Source organism: Phalacrocorax carbo, chromosome 1, assembly GCF_963921805.1.
Source record: "Phalacrocorax carbo chromosome 1, bPhaCar2.1, whole genome shotgun sequence".
Taxonomy (NCBI): Eukaryota; Metazoa; Chordata; class Aves; order Suliformes; family Phalacrocoracidae; genus Phalacrocorax; species Phalacrocorax carbo.
The window spans coordinates 158744665-158770508 of record NC_087513.1 but is presented as its reverse complement, the minus strand read 5'-3'; the positions used below and the strand labels follow the sequence as shown (position 1 = coordinate 158770508).

The window sequence follows — 25844 nt, the reverse complement described above, 5'->3', positions numbered from 1 at the left end:
AGTACTTAAAATTAGAATTTTAAAGCCCATATTATTCATCTTCTCTAGATCAGAATTAAAAACAACATGGGCCAATATGTTGTATTATTTCATCAATATCTGATAATGTTGTATTTTCTCTCTCATTTAGGCCTAATTATCTCTTTAAAATATTAAGAATTGTTTAATCCACATGTCAGAGTTTGGTGGATTTTTCAATTAAGCTATTGTTGGTGTTTTGGGTTTTTTTTTTGATTGGTGTTCTGTTCCCCTGCCCACCCGCCCCCGCCAACAGCACTGGCTTGCATTGTATTTTGATATGGCACATAGCGCTCACTCCAGCTCTGAACCTGTGTCAGTGGTGCCTGTTACTGGCACCAGTACTGAAGAAAGCTCAATGCAAATTTTGCAATTTGGTCTTAATCCCTAAGAAATGACTGAAGAGTAAATAAAAAGCACAGGTAACTTTGGGAACAGAAAGACTTAGATAAAGCTTCATGACTTGGAATAATCTCTGAGTATATCTTACTATGCTAAATCTTTTTCTTGTTAAGTAATGACATTAAAAAACAATCTGTGCAAAGCACGTAGAAGATTAATTAACATTGGGAAGAAAAGAGATGTCTGAGGCTTTAACCTGTAGGGTACCCTTTATCTCCAGCTGAGTTTGCCAGCCTTTATTGCTGTTTGTCATCTTCCCCAACAGATATCTTGATATTTTTTCCTTGCTGCCCTTTATACTTTGACTCCCATAATGCCAATACCATGTATTAGTTCGTTATCATCTTCCAATGAAGGCTTTAAATATTTGTTTGGTTTAAGCAAAAAAATACACATTCATTTAACTGGTGTATGCTTCCTTTCAGAAACAATTAATTTAAGGGAGAATTAACAAAGATAAAGTGTCTATTCCCAAGGTTAAGGACATTGTAAATAGAGGTAAGGCCTATCTATTATGATGCTTTTCATGTAACTGGTATTTACGAAGAGGGTATTAATTATTTCCTGCTAAAGCAAACACACGGGAGAGTTCTACATATAGCTTCAGTATGGCTTTATGGTGCACATCTGTGGGTGGTTTTTACCTGTGCAAGTAGCCATCACCGTTTGATTTGAGGGAATGAAATAGGTTATGTAGACAAGGACACTTTTAATAAATGGTTCCCTTATGGGGTGATCGTTAGGGCATGATGGCACTGTCTGGTTTCTTTTAAATGTTAAGTCATTCAATTTTTTGTTGATCGTAAAGATGATATGTGATTTGCAAGAAAGGAATGGCAGGGATCATTCTGTTTGTGCCAATATTGTACATTGATGCTTCTTGTATGATTTTTACATGGATATTCACAGTTGTATTTTTATCTTTAAATTTTTGGTGTATGTGTTTAAGTGCACATATCTATAAACATATGCATCCTATTTAATCGTATTTTGCACATTATTAAAAAAGCATAGCATTATTACTGTTTCATAGTATCTTAAATCTCTCAGGGAGAACGGTGGGGTTTTTTTCTTCATTGTTTTCTTTCTTCATTCCCTGGTTGTGCCTTTTGGCCTTTCAAAGGAAATATGTTTTTGTGTAAACAACCTCTTGGGTTTAGATAACCTTGAGCTTTGGTACTGTAGGAATTCTGCCCTGAGTTGTGTGCTGTCCTTTAACTTGTATGGAAACTTTATCTTTGGTGCAGTCTGCTGTGGAAAACTAGGATGTTTTTTCTCCTTGTTCCAGTGTAATACATCTGTACTTAAAATAGGGATAACCTCCAGTTTGATTGCATGCATCCAAGGCTAAGAAATATTTGTTGGACTGATAGTGGTTGAAGTATGTCTTACTTTCAAAGAAGTGATTTTTGCAACACTAAGGATACGACACAGAATATTTTTATTGTTCTAGGGTTGAGGGTTTTTTTTTGTTTCTGTAAATTTAAGGATAATATAGTTTTGTTAAATCCTTCTGTGTTAGGTTGCATGACAGAGGAAATTGGGCTTTTACAGATGTGGGCTATTGACAGTTCAGATATCGATCTAACACAATGAAATGGTTTATTAGGATCATGGAAAGCTCTAAAATTCTTGAGCTGTTGCTGAAACTTCATGGTAGTTGCAGCTTTATCATTTTGTTATCCATTTTACTGGAAATACTTGTTTTAGTTGCATGAGAAAGTATTTAAATGTTCTTTTAATTGGTCATTGGATGTTGATTGGTAAAAGGATTCTAATGGTACCAAAGTTTTTCTCTTCTCACTGAGCAACTGCTGATTGTCTGGCACTTGTTACTTCATGGATCAGAAGCGTGCTTGTCTTGTAGGAAAAGCGTGACCAAGGTTTATCTCCACAGAAACAAACTGGGTTTTTTTCCCCCAGAGTGCTTCAACACGCAAAGTCTTGTAGGAACCGGACAATTCCATATTGAAAAGTATGTACAATGCCTACCTTAGTTAAAGCATGCCTTTTTTCTTTCTCCCAGTTCTCCCCAGATTCCGGAGTGGCAATGAAAAGAAAGCTCATTATAATATTTTAAATTGCTTGTAGGTAATGTACTTTGCTGTCTCCATGCCAAAGATGAAATCCATCCTCATCGCTGAAAGAGCTCTTCTGGTGGCTGGTGTCTGTCAGTACGGATCTGTACGGATGACAGCATCCGTACATCACCCTGCATGTATAAAAGCAAAGACCCTGTTGAGCGTGAAGAGCACATCACACTCAACACCCCCTACTCAGGTCTGGCTTAAGTCCAGGGAGTGTGAGGAAGCAGGTTCTGTCTGTAAGGTAAAAACTCCTGCCTTTCCTCTTCCAGCTTTCTTAGTAGTGAGTTTATTGGAGATTCTTCTTGTCGTCTAGGGCTGAAACTGTAGTGTATGTATAACAACAGCTGCCAGCTTTTTATGTTAGGGAGCCTGCCAGCAGGCAGCCCTACACAGAGAGCACAGTTCATGACGGATCAAAAAGGGAGCGTTACCTGGTTTGGGTTGAAGGATACCACACTGTCATTATCAAGTCTCAGAAACTTGCGAGGAAAAGCATGCTCTGAACGTGATCAACAATGCAGCAGCGGCATCTATGTAAATGGCAGAGTCATGTCATGTCAAGAAAAGACAAATGGTAACTTCTTGTGGAGAGAATTCTTTGTGTATGAACTATTCACACCAGAAGCAGGCAGATCTCCCAGGCAAATGGACTCTGCCTGGGGAAGCTAGATTAAGGGGACTGGAACTGTGTTGGGGCGGCATTCAGGAAAATCTTAAGCCTCTGGAAGCTTGACGAAAGAGAGTGCTTGGTTTCCAGGGACATGGAGGGCTGGCAGACTCCTTTGCTGCAAGTGGTATTGTAACTGTGAAAGTTACTGTTAAAGCATTTGCTGTCAAAATAAATCAAATCTATTTTATTTCTAAAGGAGATCTGGGAAATGGAGTAAAAATTTACTGTGAAAGTAGTGGCACTGTCTTTTGCTCTCTCTGTAATTGCTGTAATTCTGGCAACAACTCATAAGGCCCACAAATATTTTCTCCTAAAACTGCTACTCTAGTTTTGTGACTGCCTAAACTTATAGAGGAACTGAGCTACTATAGCGTGTGTCCCAGCAGACACCTGTTGATGCAAGTCTTAGTTCAACTGTCGCTGCATAGGTCCTACAATGAGCAAATGGAATAAAACAGACTTCATTTTTAGGGCCGTAATGAAGCAGGATGCACCTCAAGGAAAAAAGAATCAATAAACAGGTGTGTGGTTTGACATAGAGAGTTTGGAATTACTTAAAAGGATTAATTCCAAAGAGTCCCCATTTCCTCACATGTCAAAGTTGCAACAACGGATAAAGTAAAAGCAGTTAAACCATGGTTCCTATTAATATGGCCCCATCTTGATATTCTTCTAATTTGCAACTAGGTTAACTAGGTGAGTAAAGTACTTCAAATGTCTATTTTCTGCCTAGTTGAGCTGCTTTATTAAGTATTTCTCTGCTTCTGAAGACATAAGGTTCTTTTCTACATGACATAATGATAAGGAAGATTTTGCAAGTTTGAGTTTTTTTAACTGAACTAATGCCTTCAGCGAGGGTACAGATACAGAATATGTGTCTGTACAGAAAGTATATTCAGTTTTTATCACTTATAAGACAGTTCTGCTGTCTTTTGTCTGGAAACAAAATGTGTGAAGAAAAAATTGGCACATATTTGATATGAAATATAATACTAATGTATCCATATTGTGATTTTTCTTCTAAGTAGTGTAATGGCTTGATACCTTGAAAGAATTGAAGAATTTGAAAAGAGGGATCCCTCTTTGTTTTACATTATCTGGCTGCGCAGAGAAAAAATGTATGAAAAGTTTCCATTGTGAGGTGGCTGAAATTCTTTGTATCAGAAAATATCAATGTCCAGGGCCTCACTTTTGACGGCATCAAAGCTAATTCAAGCCGAATAATCCCCACTTCGTGGGCAGGGAGATATTAGATTCCTATAAAGGGATGTGCAAAGCTACAAAATGACCAAATGTTGCAATTACTAACAAACTGAAGACCTGTAAACTTAATGCAATTACTGGCAGCTTCTAGGGCAGAAAGTTTGTCAAGCTCCAGGGATTTTGAGAGTTTCTTTTCATTAATCATATAATTCTGAATATTCATTTTCCCCAGTCCTACTTGCCATTATCATCATTAGACACCACCTTTGTTGTGGTTATAACAAGGAAACTCCCTACAGTGAAGATCAATGCACAGCCAGGTAATTACATTTTACATGTATGTTAACAAGCTTTGATTATTTTTGTAGTCAATAGGTGCTGTAATGCAAAATAGAGGGCTTCCTTAGTTTAAAATCTGAGGTATTTTCAAAACATTAACTATGTGGAAAAACTGGAGATTCTTCATTGTGGAGAACAGGAGTTAAGAGTAAACCTGAATGATGTGTGCTCTACCTCATGTTCTCTATTGGCTCGGAATGAGCCTGTCTGAATTAAGTTTTCATAGAATTATTCAGGAACGTGCCAAAACTTTTTCAAGAGTGATGAAAAATAGGTAAAATATCTGGTTTGCTCTATTGTGTCATCATTTTGTGATTCTAAAAATTCAGTGTTAGAATTTTAGCATTTCATTGTGCATTCAGGGCTTTGACAGCTGGTCTTGTTGATTGTTCTAGGTATTTTGACCTTTCCTAGATACTTCACCTGTGAACTGTCAAAGGTGTGTAAGTGTGTCAGTCGGCAGTAATGAGTATGACTGCTTTGAAAATTGGTGTAGATAGGTAGACAGAAAAGTTTTGTTTCCTGGGTTTTCCTAAGAGCATAAAAAATAGGCTTTTGTGTCAACCTCGGTTGTCTGTGCTGAAAGATTTTTGCTGTTAGTTATTGTTTCTGAATATAAATTAATAAGCTCAGGCATACTTATATTTTCCACCATCTATCGACTAGGAAGACAACAGACGTAATTTCAATTTACCCTTATATACCCTCTTCTGCTTCTCCAGTCCTTCCCCAAGGTTTTTCTGTTAGGATGCCTGCAAATCACTGAGCCAGAGGTTAGGCAACAACCACTCTGTGGCCAGTGTTCATCATACCAAATGGTGCCCTTGCCAAGTCATCGTCTTGTACAGGCAGACACACAGTGTTCATGTTATGGGGAGAGCTTAATTTCTCGATTAGGAGAGGTGATGGGTGTGGCCAAGTGCAAAGGCTCTGTTTTCATGAAAGTAACCCTAGCAGATAAAAGAAAAGGTGGGGAGACCTAAAACCTGTATTTTGGATCTTTTTTTCTTAGTGAAGTATTTTTCATTTTTCCTTAAAGAAGGACCATTATTTGACTGTCCTCACCCAGTAGTTGGGGAAGGAGGAGGACAGTTGAGCTTAGTTCTCTGAACTTGTCCAGTATTGCCTTAATCTTAGGTGTTTGTATGATGATAAACATGACAAAGGGTTCACTCTTCTACTGAAGAATCAGCCTAGGTCTGTAGAAGAACTCAATGTTGTATGCAGATGGTGTGTTGGTCTTTAATTCCTGGGGTGCCTTCATCAAGATCTAGGATTAACCTTTAATGTATCTGAAAGGCTTCAGGTGCTTAAATCCTTTTTACCAGTAAAACTGTGTAGAGGGTTGATACTTCCACATGCCTGGAGTTTCCAGTATCTTGCCTGGGCTGAAGCATTGGCATCCGTTTCCTACCTATTGCTGCTGACACACGATGGATCAGGTGGTTCTGTACATGCCTCCTTTGAAGGTCATACACTGGCACTGCCACCTGCAGACTAACACACACTACTAGCATTGAGTTCAGCATGAGAGCTAGCAGCCACTCTCCCTTCTGTTGGTCTTGTGTAGTGGGGAGTGATTAAAGCCCTTCTTGTGTTGAAGCTCTGCTGGTGCAGCAAGGAATACAAGATTCATGAGGCTGGAGACTGAATGCCCGAGGAGGAACATAGTTGCAGGCTGGCCGTGGGGCTGCAAGGCTGGAAGAGAGGGAGCCTTGGCCCTGGCTTCTACTTCTGGGACTGCGCAGAGATTTCATTCAGTGACTGGTTTTGACACAACAGAGTAAACACAAAATTCAGCTTAGGTTATATGATCCTACAGTAAGTACTGTATGGTAAGTAAAATATTGTTTGAGAGGTTTATTTACTTGGGTATTGCTGTTAATTTATGAACATAAAACTTGCACTTGTTCAGCATTAAGTTTTAAGAAGTACCTAAACTAAATCCTATTTTTTCTCCTAAAAATTTAACACAGCATCTATTTAAAATGTAACTCATAGTTTATATCAACTAAAATCAGCTGCTCCACTTCTTGCAGTCTTTCCAGTTCTAAAAGGACCATCCTTTCTGCAGGGGGATGAATAACATAGGTTAGCTTGTTTCTGTGGGCATTTATTACAGCCATACAGAACAGTTCCTGGAGAGGTTCTCTATTTCTTATTTAGCAGCAGTGAAACTCGCAATTATTCTTTTTACTTGGCTTACCACTATGGCAAAGAGTAATTCTTTGGACTGTGAGGAGGAAATGTTTGTTTTCTCTGGCTGCTCCTTGCATATGCTGCTCCAATTATAATTAAATATGAATATTTACCAATAAAATGGATCATTTTTCAAAATCAGTTAAATTTATTTTTAAGATCCAAGATACAGGCATAGGCAACCCATCTTGTGTTTTGTATAATGCTAGTCATTATACAAAACTAATAGAGTAGTGAATCAATAAAATATTTCCATGCATGTCAGATGAACATTACGGCTGTAAATTCTTCATCAGGAAGAATCTGTAGGGGAAAAAAGGAAACAAAAAGCTAAATCAAAAGCGATGTGGGGAATTAATGTGGAGAAGATGAAAAGGAAAGAAATGAACAATAGGGTTGATGTAAGTGGAGAATTAAGTAAAGCAGAAGCAATCATTTTTTTATGGGAGGGATGAAAAGAAATTGAGAATAATTGTTACGGGAGGTGCAAGTAGTGGCAAGTTGAAAATGACATGTATTTAATGGCTGTATGAAAACTCAGTCTTGTCTGTGATTTGTGCTATCATTCATTTCCAGGAAGTAGCTTCCTAATAGGTCTTGTAGTATCATGTGCTGTTCTGTCAACGGCGTTCACAAATGCTTAGTGGATTCTTTTGGAAGTTAAAATACCATGCTAGCATCATTCAGCTTTGTTTAGATCCAGATAACAATTCTATTTTAAATATTTGAAGCCAGGCAAATCTTCCGTTCATGTCTGCTGACCCTTTGTATATGCAACGCTAGGTTAACTAGCTTGCTTAAAGTGTTTACAGACACAACTCATTACTTGGTACAGCTGATAACACGCAATGGGAAGTTCTGCAACTTTCTCTGAAAGTTCCTAAAATTAAGGATAAACTGAAACTACTCTTAGGGCAAAATTATATCTGTTTTAAGCACATAAAATGCTGTTAATAATGTCTTAGGTTAAGGAAAGCCCGTCTTCCAAATATGTGCCCAAAGCTGATGCACAGCTCCCTTACAAGGAGCTCTTTGGGAAGAGTTGGGACTGGGGTGTTACTGTGTTTCCTGGCTGCCCTTTGTGTTCCACCTGGTGCAGAGGGTAAAGGAGCCCAAACGCTGGCACTCAGACCTTAGGGTCATCTCAGTCCCTCACAGATGAGCAGTAGCGCTGCAAAACATCTGTATCCTTGTGCTTGGGAAAGACAGTGGAAGAAAATCTGAAGGGACAGTGCTACCTTCTTGCTTGGGTCTTTATCCCACAGCTAGCCCTGACCAGTGAAGCGGATGCAGCATTTGCTCCCAAGAGAAGTTTCTTGATCATTGGCAAACAGAGGACAGGCAGGAATAACAATAATGATCTGAGAATCATCTACGTATTTTATTACCATAGCTCTTGACTGGTGTGAGTAGCAGGATAGAATTAAGGTGAAAAAAGAGGATGAGTCAGGAAGAATCTTTTAAGCCAAAGTCTACCTATAAGTTAAAATATTGTACATGGTGGTGTCTAGAGGGAAGCAAGTGTGGTGGTGCAGTATTATGTAAGTCTGTTGCTAGTAAGTTGAATGCTGACCCTTTCAACTTTTTGCTGTTTTTCGTAACAGTGTATTCAAGCCCACCTTCAGTTCTCTTTCTGTGCCGTCCTCAATTTATCACCACCTTTTGAATAATAAGGCCTTGAATTATGGATACATGATTGTACCAGGCTCTTTATGTCCTCTCCCAACCACTTATGATATGTTTGATTTTTAATGTGTGAAATTAGCTTTGTTTACACTGTTTTCTAGGTAGGGCCCCTGATTAGACAGGGACTATGATTTCCCTGCTGTGAGATCATGTTCCTTGCCTTTTTGACCTGAGGTTGCAGTAGCTATTTTGGCTTTTTATTGAATCCCAAATTAATTTTTGGTTAGCTGGTGTTTTCTTTTAACTTTACTAGGGTTTCCCCCAATGTGTCTAACTTGCTTTCGGAATCTTTGCGAAAACATTCGGCTTCTAAACACTTTCTGTCTACTTCTTCATTTTTTGTTTTACCTACTTTTGCACTAGTACTGTTACATGTCCTGTTGATATACTTGCATAGAACCTCTCTTAAGCTCTTTAAAAATATGAGGAAAGCCTTAACATTTTTGTTTTGGCTTTACTTTGTTTCATTGACCATCTCCTAAATTTCCCATGTGAGCTACATTGATTCTTTGGATTTTAAGTGCAGCCTGCTGAAAACACTGATTCTCCAAAGAATGCCTTGTGCAGTTGTATTTTCTCTTAATTTCTGAATTAAACCTTGTACAGAGCAAAATCTTTAATGTGATCTTTTGTCTTGTACTTTCCAGTGTCTGTGATGCTTCCAACTACTTCTTGCTGTTAGAATGTCAAAACTAAATCTTGTTTCTTAGTAAGAGAGAATTAATTTCACACTTCTTAATTTAAGGACAGCTGATTGCTTCCTGTACCACATCACTGGAGGTAAACTCCAATTGTTTCTACACCGTATATATGTATCTACTGTCTTTGTAGTATCTGGTTGAATGATTTGGACTGGCTTATTGCTTTAAGAGCAGGGATACTCCTGGCAGAGAGCTTACCTTGAAAATGGGAGCAGAATTAGTTCAGGGGCATTGCATTCCTCTCACTGTCTCTATAAAGAGAATGAAGGAACTTGTCTTATAGAGATTTTCCTGTTCTTTGATCCCTGGCTGGAGCATCTCTGCACTCTGGTGTAGGGACTGTTTTAAATGACTGGGTTAGTGGAATCGCTATACGATGAGCATACGAAGGTCCTCATCTGCTCTGTAGGATGTTTTCTTCAATGCATGTTAGACAGAGGCCAGCCAGGTTTACTGGGCTCAGGAATTGGACCCTTGTTTAGTCTTAGGGAAAAGCAGGAAAATGTTAGTATCTCTGGGGACTGACAGGGCTTTGAATACGGAAGCGTTACAATCTGTAGGTAAACTTCCTGCATTTTCCTATCTTTGTAATTTTACAGTGTTTTGTGGCTACACTGGAGAATATGAAATGATGTCTATTAGACTGAAAGATTCTGTCTTCTAAGCTTTTAGGAAAAGGTGATAGAAAAATCAGGTTAATAATTACTCACATACAAGAAATATTAATGGAGTTTCTGAAAGATCCCAGAATATGTTTAGAGGTATCTCTACAATACAATTCTATGAAACATATATAAGCCTTTTGTGACAAAACCTTCAAAAAAGAAGTCTATACGTTTCCTATGGTATTTAAACTGGCAATGGCAATAGAAACTGTGGTTTCAGGATGCTCCATTCATTGCTGCCTGAGAAACAGACCTCGTGGTTGTTTTGTATTCTCTGTGTGTTTTTCTTCTGATCTAGTATCTAATTGATACCTAATTCGTATCTCCAGAATTTCACAGTGTTGTAGTAGATATGCAGCTTAATGTGTGGCAATTGCATGTTTTATTTAGGACAGTGTAAAACTTACTCAGTTCTTGTTGACAACGGTTATAAAGATGTATAGTTTTGATTTGCCCGAAGTCTGAATATTTATAGGTGATTAAAATAAAGAGGTTGTTTAGCAGGTGCTGACTGCAGTTTTGTAGTTAGAGTATTGTAATCACTTCGTGACGTTTCTTTGTTGAGGAAATTATCTTTGTTTAATGCTAAAGGATGTAGGTAATCTGTCTGTAATGCCAAATTACTTCAGGGTGTGCACTTCACTTTTTCCCCTACATTTACGTAGATAGGAAAACCGAATGTTCCAAACAACTTGTGGAACAGTTTCCATATCAACTTTTATGTGCTAAAAATGTAATCTAAGATTGTTCAACCCAAAACCATAAAAAAGAACTCAAATTTAATTTTTATGGAATTTTGGAAGGAAATATTATTTCTTTTTTAACTGGTTCTGTTAGGATGGCAAATTTGAGTTTACCCTGGTAAAAGTCGGTAGCAAGCTGCTATCACTGATTTAAATGTAAGTAGCTGGATCCGTGAGGAAATACTGAATTTGAAGAGGTGTCTATTCACAAACAGTACTTTTATGCCTTTTGAGTGAATTAATGGTAATCAGTTTGTTAACATAAACAATGCAGTCCTATTAACTGCTGAGGTAAATAGCATTAGTTGTAAGTACCTTTTTTACATTGCTACGTGACTTGATTTGTTCTGCTTATGGAAACCTTTCAAAACTTTTAGTATTTCCTCTTTTGTGTAAGTGGCTTATGACTCTACTGATATCCCATATTCTCCCTGCTGTGTCAGCTTTGCATCTTTATCCCTTGTGCACCCGTCTGTGTTCTTCCCTTTTCTATTTGCAACTGGCACGTCTGCAGCGGTGATATTCTTACTCCCTTTTCTGGGTTTATTTTAAAGGCTAGAGGAGGGGTTTCTAAAGACCAAATATGCCTACCATTACTCTTGATAATTCCTTACAGTTTGTTCTTTTCACTGCAAGAGGCTGGTTTGTTTTGATAAAAAGTGGTATTGTTTGTCTTGGTGCTTGTCAAACATGCCCAAGAGAGATGATCAAGTGTGTGGTTGTGGAGCAGGGAATAGTGGAAGGGGTTTGGTAAGCATCGGTGATATTATTACTTCTGACCAGCTTCTTGAAAGTCATCAGTTAAAATACTTGCTTTGATTTTAAAGTTATTAAACTTGGAAACAAACCAAACAATGGGAATAGGTTTACAGGTATTTCTTATGGCATCTTCTCTCTTCCCCAATGGTTATTTTTATTTAAAGAAAATGCAAGTAGCTTTTTTGTTTTAGCTGTAGGAAGGAAAAAGTCTCCTACGACCTACAACCACTATTTTTCTTATACTTGGGAAACCATATAACTATTCTAGCTGTTACCTTCCCACCTCCCCTTTAATCCGGTGGATTGATACAGCATACAGAAGTTTACCCTTTGGCTACTTGATTGAAGGGCATGCATTGGACCGCAGATGATAGCAAAATAGATTTGGCTTTAAAAAGAATCAGGTTTGATTCCATGACAGGCTTATTGTCCTGAAGCATCTGGGTCAGTTTGGGGAAGATATACAGCAGCAGATATTTTGCATGTAAAGCTTTTAGTTTAAGTGGTGAATAACCTTGGGCTGGGGATATACGAAGGACTACCGGTGACCTATATCCTGTTGTGACAGCTGAGAGCAGCAGGTTGGAACTGCTGGATGAAATCCATACCCAGTTGCCCACTGTACTTTCTTCTTGTCGCTACACAATATCAAATCAAAGACACTTTTTCCTTTTTCTTTTTTTTTTTTTTAAACTGTTGCTTATTCTAGCTATTTACTAATTTGAAGAGAAGATAGCCTTGATGACATGGTAGTACAGGGGGAAAAGTAATAGAAATCAGTGGCAGACTCTGTCCACTGTGGGCATCCACCCTGCATAACTAGGCCAAGGTAGGGTACAACTTCCAATTATAATTAAGTGATGCTTTTCTTTCTCATTAGTGGTTTTGGAGCCTGCTGATTTTGTTGGATCGCTGTATGAAGTTGTAAATGGTGTGTGAAATAAAACACTACTACTCACTTGATGGATATGGTCCTCATGATTTCAAATGCTCTTCAGATTGCTGTGGTATGATTTGTGTAGACCAGATGTGGAAGTCTACCTATGCATAATTCTCAGTTTAGAAAGGAGACCAGTAGGAAGTAATTTTTTTTTTAATTGTTGGGGGCATGTGTGCATATGGTGGTCTGCCTGTCATCTTATTAAAAAAAAAAACTACCACGTTTTCTTTTAAAAATAATCTTCCCAATTTATATTCTCTGATATTTTATCAAATAGATATCTGGGTAGTGGTACTGTGAATTACTTGATAGCCAGTATTAATCTTCCTCTACCTCCCCTTAAGAAAACAAAAATTATAGACTTGAGAGTTATGTATGACTTGTCAGCAGCACATTGGCAGTCAAGGCAGGAATTCATTAATTCTTGACTCTGAGCTTGAGATCCAGCTTCTGGTGATATGGTCTTTCGATTTAAAAAAAAAATCTGTTCTTACCTTTTGTATCCTTATTGTGTAACTTTCACTAAATGAATATATGTATTAGATGAATGATTTAAAAAAAATCTATTCCAAAATGTGTTCTTTCTCTAGAATGATAGTATGGGTTTTAGTCTGTCATGTTTTGTAGTGGTGCTTTGGTATGATAACGTCATTCTACTCTTTGAGAAATCATACTGTCAAGCGGGATAGGGCTTGGGATCCCTGTGTCCCCCTGAAGTGAAAGAATGGAAGGTCTGCAGCTGAGTTATTTAGTATTCAGGCTTGTATAAGTGATTTCAGTACATAAGCATGAATCATGACTCAAAAGCTACTAAAACAGCAGTGTCTATCACTATTTGTTTTATCAATTTATTTTAACTCCCAGCATAATGCTCTTAGTGACCCAGATTCTGTCACTGGTCTCTATGCTAGACGCCTTTTAAACACAGAAGAAATCTCCAACACATTAACCTGTTGGCCAAGGAAAGTTGGAGTGCAGTGCAACTTTGAAAGTGCCTGGTATGCACATGATAGTTGCAATACTGTTTGAACCACATGCACCATTTTCCAGCCATCTAGGAGCAATACTGTAGCCATGCTGGAGCGCATTTAGCCAGGCAGAGCCAGGGAGTTTGTCTCCATAGAGCAATTGGAAAACAAAACCAAGGCATGTTCATTCTTCTCTTCACCCTGGGTCCTATAACAACAGACACCCGTATTCCCCCAAACAGCAATGCTCTTCATATCTGGAGTGGTTGCCAGCAAACATCAATGGTTTTTAATAGCTGATTTATTTTCTTTCCAGCTTTTATTTACTACTTTTTTTTTAACCTCAGTATGCTCAGGCAGGTTACAAATACAAGATGTGATGTTAGTAATGACTCCACAAAGACAACTGAAGTAGTAAAACAAAGGATTTGCCACAGTGGAGTATTTTTGCTGCATATAGCCTCTCTACTAGGTTTTACAGAAAAGATCACTTCCCTGGTGAATGCTCGAAGAAAGCCCTTGCTGATAGGAGGTGATGAAGGCCATCGCTTCTCTCTTGTTTTGATTCTGTTGCTCTTAAGCTGAGGAGCTGACGCCTGTTGTACGCTCCTCATCTTGGTCTGTAGGCTGCCATGCACCCGTTTCTAAAGTGAGACATACCAAAGCAGCTAACTGTAATTTGCATCTTACTTACTTAAAGTAGCTACTTAAAAGAGTGATAATTTGAATGTGTGCACATGTGTTTGCTTTATTCTAGTGGTTATGGGCTATTTGCTGCTCTTGTGATTAAGGACTGCCCATCCTATGAATGTGCTTAATACTTTGAAAACTTGAAAGAAGTGATGGCACCCCACACAATGTCAAAATGTGCATTTGAAGTAAAAGCCCAGCAATTCAGATCTTCTGGTCTTGTTCATAGCGGGTAAAAGGCTGCCTTGATGACACTTAGAGCAAATGAATTTCTCTCCTGCAGTCATGCACTGAATAAATTGCTTGATCTGGTTTGGTACAAAAGGACATGATCTATAAATAGTTAACAGACCTTTCTTCAGGACAAGTGATCTATAGGCTGGAACTGTCTCTTGGGGTCTTTTAAAAAAGTGCTGATATGAACAAAAGAAAAGTTTGTGTTTTTTTTTTTTTTTAAAAGAGGTCTTTTTAATGAGATTGAAACTCACACACTTTAACTTCCTTTTGAAAGCATCTGGCCAGCCACTTCAAAAGTCCAAAAAGCTAACCTTACAGGCACTTGAAGAAAAGAAGAAAAAAGGTCAGTCCATTAATCTGATGTGAACGTATTGTCAATAACTGCAAGCTGAAAATGCAAGCTAAAACAACTGGTTAATTTGAATCAAAGGAATTGCTGTCATATAAGCATCACTGAATTCAGTTTTTATTTGAAAGCCACTGTTTTGGAGTTAAAGGAACTTCTTTTTATGAGTTTGTCTATGGCACTGCACTGTTGGCCACAGGGTGTCTCTGTCCTATTTTCTCTTTCATGCACTCTTTTGGCAGCTTGTCTTGCAGGTTTTAGACCATTGCTAATAGCAATACGCAAAACTTCTAAGACATTTAGTGTGCTAAAGGAAGCATCCATCTACCAAGTTTCTTCATGTGGCTTTCTCAGAAGGAAGCACAAAAAATAGTTATCTCTGGAAACAAAAGGAAGAAGCCTCCCCTTTTATGGCATTTTCAGGTTTGATTCTTTTTTTCATTGAAATGAGGCCAGTCATGAAGGTGGCGTCAATGTGGATTTCCCTGAAAAAGCCTGTATGACCTGTGCATGTAGAATTGGTGTTTTAGTGGCAGTGTTGCATGCAGACGAGGGCGGTGATGGTGGTAAAGGGACTGGCACATGTTGCTGGTGTGGATGTTAATCCTGTCAGTGTCTTCAGATACCAGCAAGTACATCGTGTGCAGATATGACTGGGCAGAGCTTAAGAAGCAGAGATATGACTGTGAGTGCTTGGGAGCCAGGAGGATCCTTCACCGGAGCAAGGAGAAGACCATCTATGCTTGCAGATTTGCCATGGGTTTTGGAAGAGCAAATCGTTCAGAGAAAGCTGAAAGCCAAGTATCCAGTCCATGAAATCACTTGGGCAGGTGAAGGCTACTGACTTGATCAACTGAAAAAATTTAAAATAACATAGTGGGAGTATGTTACAGACCACATGATCTAGTCTAGGAAGTACACTAAGACTTCTTTAAACAACTGGAGGAAATACCTGTGTCACAGAATGTGGTCCTCATAGGGGGGCCTTGAGGTATTCTGGAAGGGCAACATGGTGGGATGCAAGGAGGAAGATTTCTGAAGGGTGTTTGGGATAACTGGTTGATACTGGTACTGGATGGTACCACTTGTGTTGATACGGCTGGATCTGCTCTTCAGTATCAAGGAAGAACTGTTTGAAGACATGATAATCAAGGACAGCCTTGGCTGTTGCATCCATGAAATAAATGGTTGGCATTCAGGATCCTGAAGGGAGTGAGGGACAAGATTAGCAGGGTACAGACCCTGGACTTTAGGCTAGTAGACCTCAGCTTATCTTTATTTAGCAGGTAAGGAGAGTTCCATGGGAGACAGCTCTGAAGAGCAGAAAAACCCAGAAAAACTGGCAGGTCTTTAAGGACTGCATCCTCTAAGTGCAAGAATACTCAGGAAAATAAGCACCTTTATCAGGAAAGCAGCTTTGTTAAGAACAGGTGTAATGTAAGAGCTCCAGTGTGCAAAAAGGCAGTATTTGAGAGGTGGAAGCAGGGACAGGATAGAAAGGAGAAATTAGAAAAATTGTCCGGGCATGGAGGGATGAGCCAAAGCTCAGTTGCATGGAATGTTAGGAGCAACAAGAAGAGCTTCTAATTCTGCATTGGTAATAAGAAGTTGAAAACGGAGAAATGCTGCATCAACAAAGGGGCCACAAGTGATTTCATAACAGCAGACAGAGATAAGCCCAAGACACACCTAATGACTTCTTGGCCTCAGTCTTCACCAGCAAGGTCTCCCAGGCCTCTGTTGTTATTGAAAGAGTTCAGGGAGGAGGCAGATGCAGATTGAGTCAGTGACTGGGAGAGGTCAACGCATGGAAATCCATGGCACCAGACAGACTACATTCAAGAGTGCTGAGAGCTGACTGATATGGTAGCCAGACTGCAGTCTATACCTTTGGAAGGTCGTGAAGGTTGAGGGAGGTCCCTCATTACTGGAGAAAAGCAAACGTAGCACCAGTCTTCAGAAAAGGGCAAGAGGAAATCCCGTGGAACTACAGCCTGGTCAGACTCACTCCAATCCCTGGGAAGTTCATAAAGTGAGTCCTCTTGGAGCACATTTCTGGGCATGTAAAGAAGGTGATAGGAAACAGTCAGCATGAATTTACTGAGGGCTGATCAACCTGACAGCCTTCTATGATAAATTGACAGGATTTGTGGACGAGGGGAGAAGAGCAGTGAATGTTATTTACCTTAACTTTAGCAAGGCTTTTCACACCATCTCGCACAAACAGATGGATGAAAAGCCGGTTGAGTGGTCAGGCTCAATGGGTCATGGTTAAGGGTTTTTTTTTGTCTACTCAGGGGTAGACAAGGGGCTGCAAGAGTCTGTATTGTGACCAGTCCTGTTCAACAACCTTATCAATGACCTGGAGGAGGCAATGGGAGTGCATGGTTATAAAATTTACAGACAATGTAGAATTGGGGAAACTGCACAATACAGTCAAGGGCAATGCTGCCACCCAGTGGGACCTGGACAGGCAAGAGGAATGGGCTAATGGGAACTTCGTATAACTAAACATCAGTGTCTGTCTTGTGGACCAATATCTAAACATGGTCTGAGTTTTGAGTAGAAGGGACTAATTGCTTCCCTTTTTCAGCAGACTTTGCTTTTGTTAACAGAACACAGGACACTGTTAGCTGCCTTTGCTGCCAGGGCATGCTGCTGACTCATTTGTGTCTAGCTGACATGTCTGCCCACACCTCCAAGTCCTCCACCACAGAGTTGCTTCCCAGCCTGTATCATTGCAATGGGCTCTTCCTTGCCACATGCTGGACTTAACAATTTGGCTTGAATTTCATACAGTTTCCATTAGCCCCTTTTTCTTACCTGTCTAGGCCCCCCTGGATGGCAGCCCTGCCCTAGAGCGTGTTAACTGGTTGCTTCGGTTTTGTGCTGTCTGCAAACCTGAGAAGAACGTACTCTGTCACCTCCTCCAGGACATGACGCTGAAAAACATCAAATGCTTTATGGGTAATTGGACCCTGGGTCACTGGCAAATATCATCCAAAGAACAGGAGAGAAAGCATATACAAAAAGGAGTTTAATAAGAACTGCCCACATGGGAAATCTTTATGGGTTTCTTTACATGTATGAATGATAACGTGTGAAGTACTATTTGGTTGATACTATTTCCTAATCTGGCAGATATGACTCCCTTTCAATTCAAGGTACTTAAAGGCAATGTGGGGGAGTTAGAGAAAATTACATAGGAAGACCCAGGAATTGCCAAGACAACTCTGCAAATGACCACAAGGTCTAACAGCCTCCAAGTGGCTGGTTAATTTTCACGACAGGGAAGTCTCTTGTGGTTATTAGCTTTGGCAATATACAGAGAGATGTAAAATAGTGTCTGAGCTCTCCTGCTGACGAGAGCTTTGTACACCGAGGACTAGCAAAATATTTTACAAAATGCCTGGGGTTTAATGCGTCATGCTTCTAAAGGAAGCCTTAGACTCAGCTGCGTAAAGACTTTGCTCTCATTCCTAAGGATACATGGGACTGCAAAAGGTAGGAACAATAGTTTTGGCACAGGACAGTTTTCACTTGTCTTTTCTGTTCCATGTGCTTCTTCATTAGCTGGACAGTAGATTAGATGAGAATTTCAGGAATTTTGTGAAAACTGGGAACCAAAAGCGGCTTCATCCAACTCAGTTTGGCTTAGTCTGAGATCACTGCAGACTGTTACTGAATGCTGCTGCCTACTGCTGGACCTTCTATTACCACACCGTGCTATCAGTCCTCTGCCTGCCCTCTCTTCTGCAAAAGAAGAAATATGTATCCTTTACCTGACTCATAAAAATGAAAGGAATTGCCTTGCTATTTTGGCACAGGTGGTGGTGTTTAGCAGTAATGGAGGTGAAGAGGCTTCTGCCCAGGACAGTTGATTTTCCCAGAGAACAGGACATCTTTACTTTGTATAGTTTTGAGGGAAGTCCTCAAACATGTATGCTATCTCACGTTTAGAATAGCTTGCTACCATTGTTCCTTCCTTACAGGATGATTTTAAGGTTTCAGAGTCCTTGCTGCCCACTGAATGTGCCTTAGATTTACAGCTAAATTAATGCTAAGTGAAGGGATTGGAGTCAATGACACTGAATATTCATAAATCACCTGTGAATAGTAACGTCTGTTTTCCTGAAATGTAACATCTTCACGGGCAGGTGTCTTGATCAGAGAAAGATTGCAGCAAGGTAGTTGTGCAGAGGATGACTTTTTGTTCGGTTGATCTGATCGACTAGCTAAAGCCATCGCTTCTACTATAGCAAGAGGTAGAATTAAGGGCTGTAAGGAATCAGGGTAGGGTTGGCATAAGCCAGTAGTTAAGGCCAGGACTCTTTAGGCCAAGAGTTAAACCAAAAGCATCAAGTTAAAGTCGCCTTACACACTGTGCTGGGGAGGCAAAATTGGAACCATGGGATTAAGTCAGCAAACGTACGTTAGTCAGACCCAAGGCTGGCGTGAGGAACTTCAGGCATAATGTTTTGAAGCATCAGGCAGGAAACAACTGCTCAAGCTGCCCTCCAGTCTCCTGGAAAACCACCTTCATTTCCAGGAGAAAAGTAGTGACATGTGCCAGATGTATGCGAGACACTGCATTAGTAAATTAACAGGGCTATAACACTCAGGCTTGTGCTGCCTCCTTTAATTGCCTGACATGCATATAGAATGCTAAATGATGTTCTCTGAAGGAAACTGAATGCAGATTATGCTTTGCAGCTCTCTGCACTATTGGTTAGCTGGTACCTATCATGCTGAACATCAGGAACTCAGTCCACAAGAGGTGAAGGGGCTGCTACTTGTATAGTTCAGGTGCATGCCAGCGAAAGTCTGCAGAGTTGTGACAGTAGAGTAAGCTGTTGACCTTTTTCTAGCATTGTGTCTTGGACTTGTCATTCTTCTTTCTGAGACCTCATTTACAATAGCTTTTGAATTGGAAATAGTTGTAAAGGAGGACCATGGTTACTTTTATGCCCTTATGCAGGGACAATCAATCCTATTTAAAAAACAAAAATAAATCCACCACCACCACACTGCACTGATGTAGTATAGCAATGGTTCAAACAACCATAGTTACTCTAGAGTAATTCCCCCTGCAACACAGCGCGGTGCACATATGCACACACACACACGTGTACATACACTTAGAACGGAGTAGTTGAGGATAAAGCTAGAATATATAGCTGTGGTGTAAAGCACAATGTGGCCCACCGCATGAGTGATTTGACTGGGATGTTCTCCCTACAGTTCAAGTGTTAGTATCCATTGAGTGATGATTCATTCCTGGCTGTCCTATGATTATAAAACCAAAATAAAACAGGAAATAGTCAATGTAACTCTTCATTAGTTGGTTCCAGTGTCCCTGTTTTCTCTGCCAAGACTAAAGCAAAAAGGCCCTGGTTTTATTGCAGTATTTGTTAGATTCTATTATCATATCCATTGCTAGTGGAGGAATGAAGGCGAATGCAAACTTCTGACAAGTTCTTTGAACATCTTATCTATTCTCTTTCCTCCACCAACTAACCTTGCTTGGCTGTTGGCTGCCAAGCTGCAGAAGGAAGATTTGTTCTATTAGGTAAAGCATTGGTTTGATTTTAACCCCCACCTGGTCCCCACCTACTCCCAACCTGTACCCCCTTGCTTTCCCCTTGTTTGTAGTGACAGTAACATGCTCACTACATGGTAATCTCTTACCCCCAGCCCTTGTTCACTTTCTCTGATGGCTTGACCTCTTGGCTTCGTCGTCCTACCCACTGGAGCAGAGAGAGCCAACTTCCTTGTGATCTTCTTGGTTTTACATTGTCTTCCCCAGTTGCATGCACTGTAGTAAGCCCCAGCTGAAAGCATCCGAGCCTGTAGCTTGGTTCTGTGAGAAGGCTGCTGCAGTTTACTGGGGTTTGTGTCAGTTCAAATCACATTTTCCCCCCACCCTCTGGCCCTTTATTCTTTCTCGAACATAGTAGAGGCAATATATTTTCTGCTGTTTTTTTCTATGGCACATGAGCAGCCATAGTGTTCCTAGAGTGTCATGGTTTGTTTAGACCTACCATCTGACTGATTGCGTCTCTTCTTTCAGGGTGATTTCTACCAGAAATGTTTTGATACTAACGTAATCTGGAATCAATGATGGCTAGACTTGTATAGACCCCTGTGAGGGACTGTAAACAGGTTGTTTACTGCTGTGACACACTTGACTTACTTTTTTTGTTCATCTCTACAGTGACAAAAGAGCTAATGATTAAACTGAGTTTGTTGTGGAGGTATTGACTTGTATCTTGCCACTGGAATACCGTTCACTAGGACTATAGGTATCAGCTATAGATTTTCTGCGAGGCTGCGCATAAATGCCTCGGTACCGTAGGCATGGTGTACAGTTGAAGTTTTTTTGGTGGCCAATAGCTTGGTATGATTTCATACCATCCCCCCTCCTTCCCTGGGGAAACATGGTAACTGCGTTTTCAGGCCCAGGTTCTAGCACAGATGGTCTTTTTTGGTTATAGCGATACGACAGACAGTTTTTTAAATAATTGCCTTACCAAAGTTTAATTCCTAATCAAAGCGGGCTGAGACAGAGCACCAGATTTGCTTTTCTCCATTTGGAAAGTCTTTTTCGAATATTTCTGCTGTTCTCAGTAAAGACAGTATTTGCTGATTCAGGTTTGCTGAGAGCAGGCTTCGTTCACCAGTGTGTTCCAGCTGCTTTGCAGTGCTCTGCCAATGCAAACCAGCTGCAGGCCTGGCTTAACTCAAGCCAGGTTTATGGATGGTTTACATCACTGGAGCAGCGTAAAGTACCTGAAGCATGCCAGCTAATCTGGCCTATTGGTGAACCATTATAAATGACTTGTTTTTCTTCATGTTCTTTACATGTAACTCTTTATAGTTAAAGCCCATAGAAATTGAGATTTTTGTATCACTGAAGGACAGATTTTGTGTTCTAAACTAAACTCTATAAAATTAGACATTCTTTAAGCCAAACTTTTTCTTCTTAACTGAAATAAAATTATCAAATTACACATTGCTCCTCTGTACTTGTCTGTTACGGATTTCTTTTAAGTTACACTAAGATTACAGTTACCTGTTCTTGTTATAAGAAGAAATAATGATTAGCCTGAGATCTAAAAGAGCAGGCTTTATAAGTTTTATTTTGCAAAATGTGGGCTCCGCTTTTATTCTAATTGTAGTAATTTTCTTCTGGTTTACCAAAAAAGTATGCAATATTTATGTCACTATCAATATTACCTGCAATTTGCTGATTGAAAATATTTTTAAGATTTTGGGAGTGGAAGGAAATCTGCCAATCCTGATTTTTCTTCTGTTTATAGTAAAATATATAGCTGAAATAATGTACCTACCTTGATTAGCATGATGAGTGTTCGAAATATGCCACAAACATTAATTAGTAATTATATTACTCCTTGTATAGTAATAATTATTTTTTCATAATCTAGCTCTTCTTTTGAGGCTCTAACAGTGTTGAATGTGTGATACGTGTGTTTAAACAGACAGTATTATACAATGAAAGAGTAACAGAAGTGTCATTACAGTTACTCTGTATCTACACTTTTTCAGAACTCAGGATTTTTGCGCTCGAATAGGAATATTCTTGTATAAAAAACATGGGATGATTTTTTAAATTTTCATTTCCTTCTGGATAACCATATTGGCATTCAAGTCAGAAATCATATTCCTCTGATCAGCCTGTATATTGGAAGAAAACATGACAGAATTTGCAAAGTTTGTCTGGACTTAGAGGCAAAACAATGAAGAATTAATTACTGCCTCATATTAATTAAGATAACAATGCAAAACCCTTCATTAGAAGCTTAGGAAAAGTTCTTCCTTGGTCCTTGGAGAGGATATTATATGCAAGCCCTGTTGTGTGGGTTGCAAGGTGTCACTGGAATTTATATGCATTACTTGTCTAATTGCAGTAAATGTAGCATGTCCAGATAGGTTTAAAAGTTGGATGGCTGTTTGTTACTTGCTGGAAATCACTTGAAACCTTGCTACTCAGAGGCAGCTGTTCACAGGTCCTTCACCTCTCCCCAGAGATAGCTGGAAGACTCTGTTGTTGGACCCTGTCTTTTATGGCAGAAGCAGTAAACATGACAGGTTGTTTGGGAGCCATCTGTTTTAAAATGGTTGCTGCTTTGTATGCAGTAATGAACTTGAGATCAGTTTTCTGTCTGTCTTCATAGTAACAGCCTTGTTTGGTGTCACAACAGGTGGAAGTTGATGGGATGAAACTGAACGTGACCAGCGAGTGGAACCTGGCTTCACCCTTATTGTCTGTCACCATTGATGGCACTCAGAGGACTATACAGGTAAACTCGCCAACGCTTTGTTTGTAGAGCTGAGATAACCAGAAGCCTTTGGGTATACAAATAATACTGATACGTGGGGTCGGAACGTACCGCATCATAAAAATTATGTTACATTGTGCGAATAACACAATCTTTCTACTTTGAATACATCCAGAGCTTTAGTGGAGTGAACTTCTCCGACTTACTCATCTGCAATTTTGAACATAATCCATTTAAAGAACTGTTGTTGCTTATTTTAGCCGGAAATTTACCCCAACTTCTAGGATCTCTTTACTTAATGGAGATACAGTTTCTTAATCACTTAAGACATAAAGAACAGATTACTGTTTACAAAAAGGTGGGGTCCTGCAGTAAAATTATTCTCTTCTTTGTGTTTGGATTGCATGGTTTTTCCACTTTTGGGCCTTTGCAGAATGACAGTTGCAGGACAATGCATCTCCCATGTGACATGTTTTTATCTATGCTTTTATGAAATATGATAATTTCCTTGCCTTGAAAAAAACATGTGGAAAACATCTCAAAGCTGTGTGTTTCTAAGGAAAGATATCTACAAAAATTAATGCACATTGTTTCTTCTGACCAAAAATGTGTTTGAAAACAACTCCAAACAAAAGGGTGTGCCTTTAACTGCCACAAAAATTTTCTGAATTTCTGAATCCAGGCAGGATTTATATATTTGTTGAGAAATCTTTTGTTTATAAATATCTATTGTTACTGGAAGTAGTGAAAGGAAACAAAAAAATTAAAACTTTCTGAGTTTTTAAAAGTATTTTTGTACATACAACATTATCTGTTTATTTTGTATACGTTGGTACAATGGTCAGATTTCTGATAATTTACAGTGAAATATGTGAATTTTTTCATTTTCACCCCTGTTAAATTACCCAAACAGAAATGTTATTTTTGCTGTGACTGAATTTAGAAGATTGTAACCTGAAGATAAAAACAATATTGTATCTTTCAAGGATAGTATTGACTGAGTGTGAAATTTTCATAATATGCCCAAGTAAACTTTGGACTTACGTTTTATAGATTTCTTGGAAGGTTAATGCCAACTTCAGGGCTTGCATCTATCTAAAATAATTTTGAATTCTAAAGTGTGTTTTTGAATTCTAATACTGGTCTATTTTGCTGCTATTTTATAAAGGAAATTCCTAATTTTGAATAGGAAACAATGCCGATGTATGAATGTAGAAAACCTGTCTAGGAGAAAAGCATTATATTTTGAATGGATAACCGTATTCAGAAGGCCTTATTGCGAAGTATATAATAACTATATGGCTAGATACAGGTCTCCATGTACTAATACTGAAAGTAGTAAGACCAGTTAACTTAAAGCGTAATATTTGAACTGGCACATAAAATTAGTTTCAAAGATAATGATCGTGAGGTCTGAATATGCTTTCTTCTAGGACGTGAGCCAGCAATAGCGTTACTTGCGCTCCCTGAGTATGAACTGTATGAAATACTGCAGGGCTAGCCACAGCAGCAAGCAGTGAGCTGGCTGCAGGGTATCTGTTCAACAGAATGTGGAATAAGCACATATGTTGTTTCTTTCTCAGATGTTATCTATAAGTCTTTGCTTTTAGTGAAGAAACCCAGTAGCTTGAAAAGTTATTAATCTTCTAGTATATGTATGTAAATTTATGAGAACCTTAAACTTGACCTCTGATATCCGCTCACTGGAATCTAAATTGGTTTTTTGGTTATATATTTCTCTAGACTTGCCCCGCTGCAAGAACCAAATTAGACAAGTGTATTCCTATAGGTCAATTTGTCTCCAAAAGCAATTGACCCCTGAGTCTTGAAGTATCTTCTTTCAGCAAGACTTAGCCCTAGAGCCATTTAAGCAACAAATATGGATGAATCGAATAATTCCAGCTGTGCTTTATTAATTTTCAGCCAATCTAATTTCTCTTCATAGTTGGTTTCATTCTTCTAAATTTGCTCGACCAAATACTGTCTTTGTGAATGTTATATTTCTTTGAAGGTTTGATTTATGCACCTTCGGCTTGATCCTGCAGCCTGGCCCCAATCCAGCAAAGCACTTAAGCATAGAAGCAGGAAATAAATAATTTTAAAATGTTTTGCTTTAAAATGTATTTATGTAAATTATAGTCTAGACATTCAAATTGTTGCATATCTGCCACACATTTAAAAATAAGTAATTAAGCACGCTCCTGTATTTCCACTCCTCTGCTAAAGGCTCAATGTGGATTAGAGCAAAGCAGAGCACCAACTCTGCCACAGAGTTAAGATGACCTATGAGTTTAAAAAAAAAGGTTTTCTAAGACTATTTCTAGAGTATGGGACCTGGTAATACATCTGAGTGCCTGAGAAGTAGTATATTCCCTGGCCACAGTCTGTCTGGGGCATATCAGGGCACAACTAGGATGTGTGGCAGCCCCCTCCCTCCCGCTTTTGTTTCTTCTGCGAGGAAGCCCATCTGTGTGCGGCAGATGGGCGCTGCAGAGTGCCTGGCCAGGTCCCCAGACGATAGAGGGACCAAAACCCTGGGGTATACTGCAGGTCCGTTCGTCTGCAGCGTAAGGGCTCTGAAATCTTTGTGCTGCTTTGGTTTACTGTGAAATCTGTAGGGTGATACGGAAGGTGATGAACTGGTGAAAACTTGGGATCATTTGAGGAAGAGATTTCTGTGATACAGTCTCCGGGGATGAGGGTGTGGGCAGACCCTGTAGCATTTCTTGAAGTTGCAGATTCCATCACGGTTTGTTGTTGTTGCTGTTTTCAGTAATTCCTCTGCTAATCCCAGTTTCTCAGCATTTTCTTCACTTACGACTAGACTCTATTTCTCATTTGGAGAGGCTGAATTTAACGCCCTGTGAAGTGCAGGATTTTGTTTACCAAGC

At 39.3% G+C, this 25844-nt stretch overlaps 1 protein-coding gene across 2 annotated transcripts in view; it reads left to right on the top strand.

Moving 5' to 3' along the window:
* The window catches only part of PCCA (propionyl-CoA carboxylase subunit alpha), a 293280-nt gene that overhangs the window by 197698 nt on the left and 69738 nt on the right, over positions 1–25844 (top strand). For both annotated transcript variants that reach the window (XM_064440630.1, XM_064440629.1), the window contains one exon: positions 22876–22974. In XM_064440630.1, coding sequence (XP_064296700.1) covers positions 22876–22974 — 99 coding nt within the window. The remainder of the gene's footprint in view (positions 1–22875; positions 22975–25844) is intronic.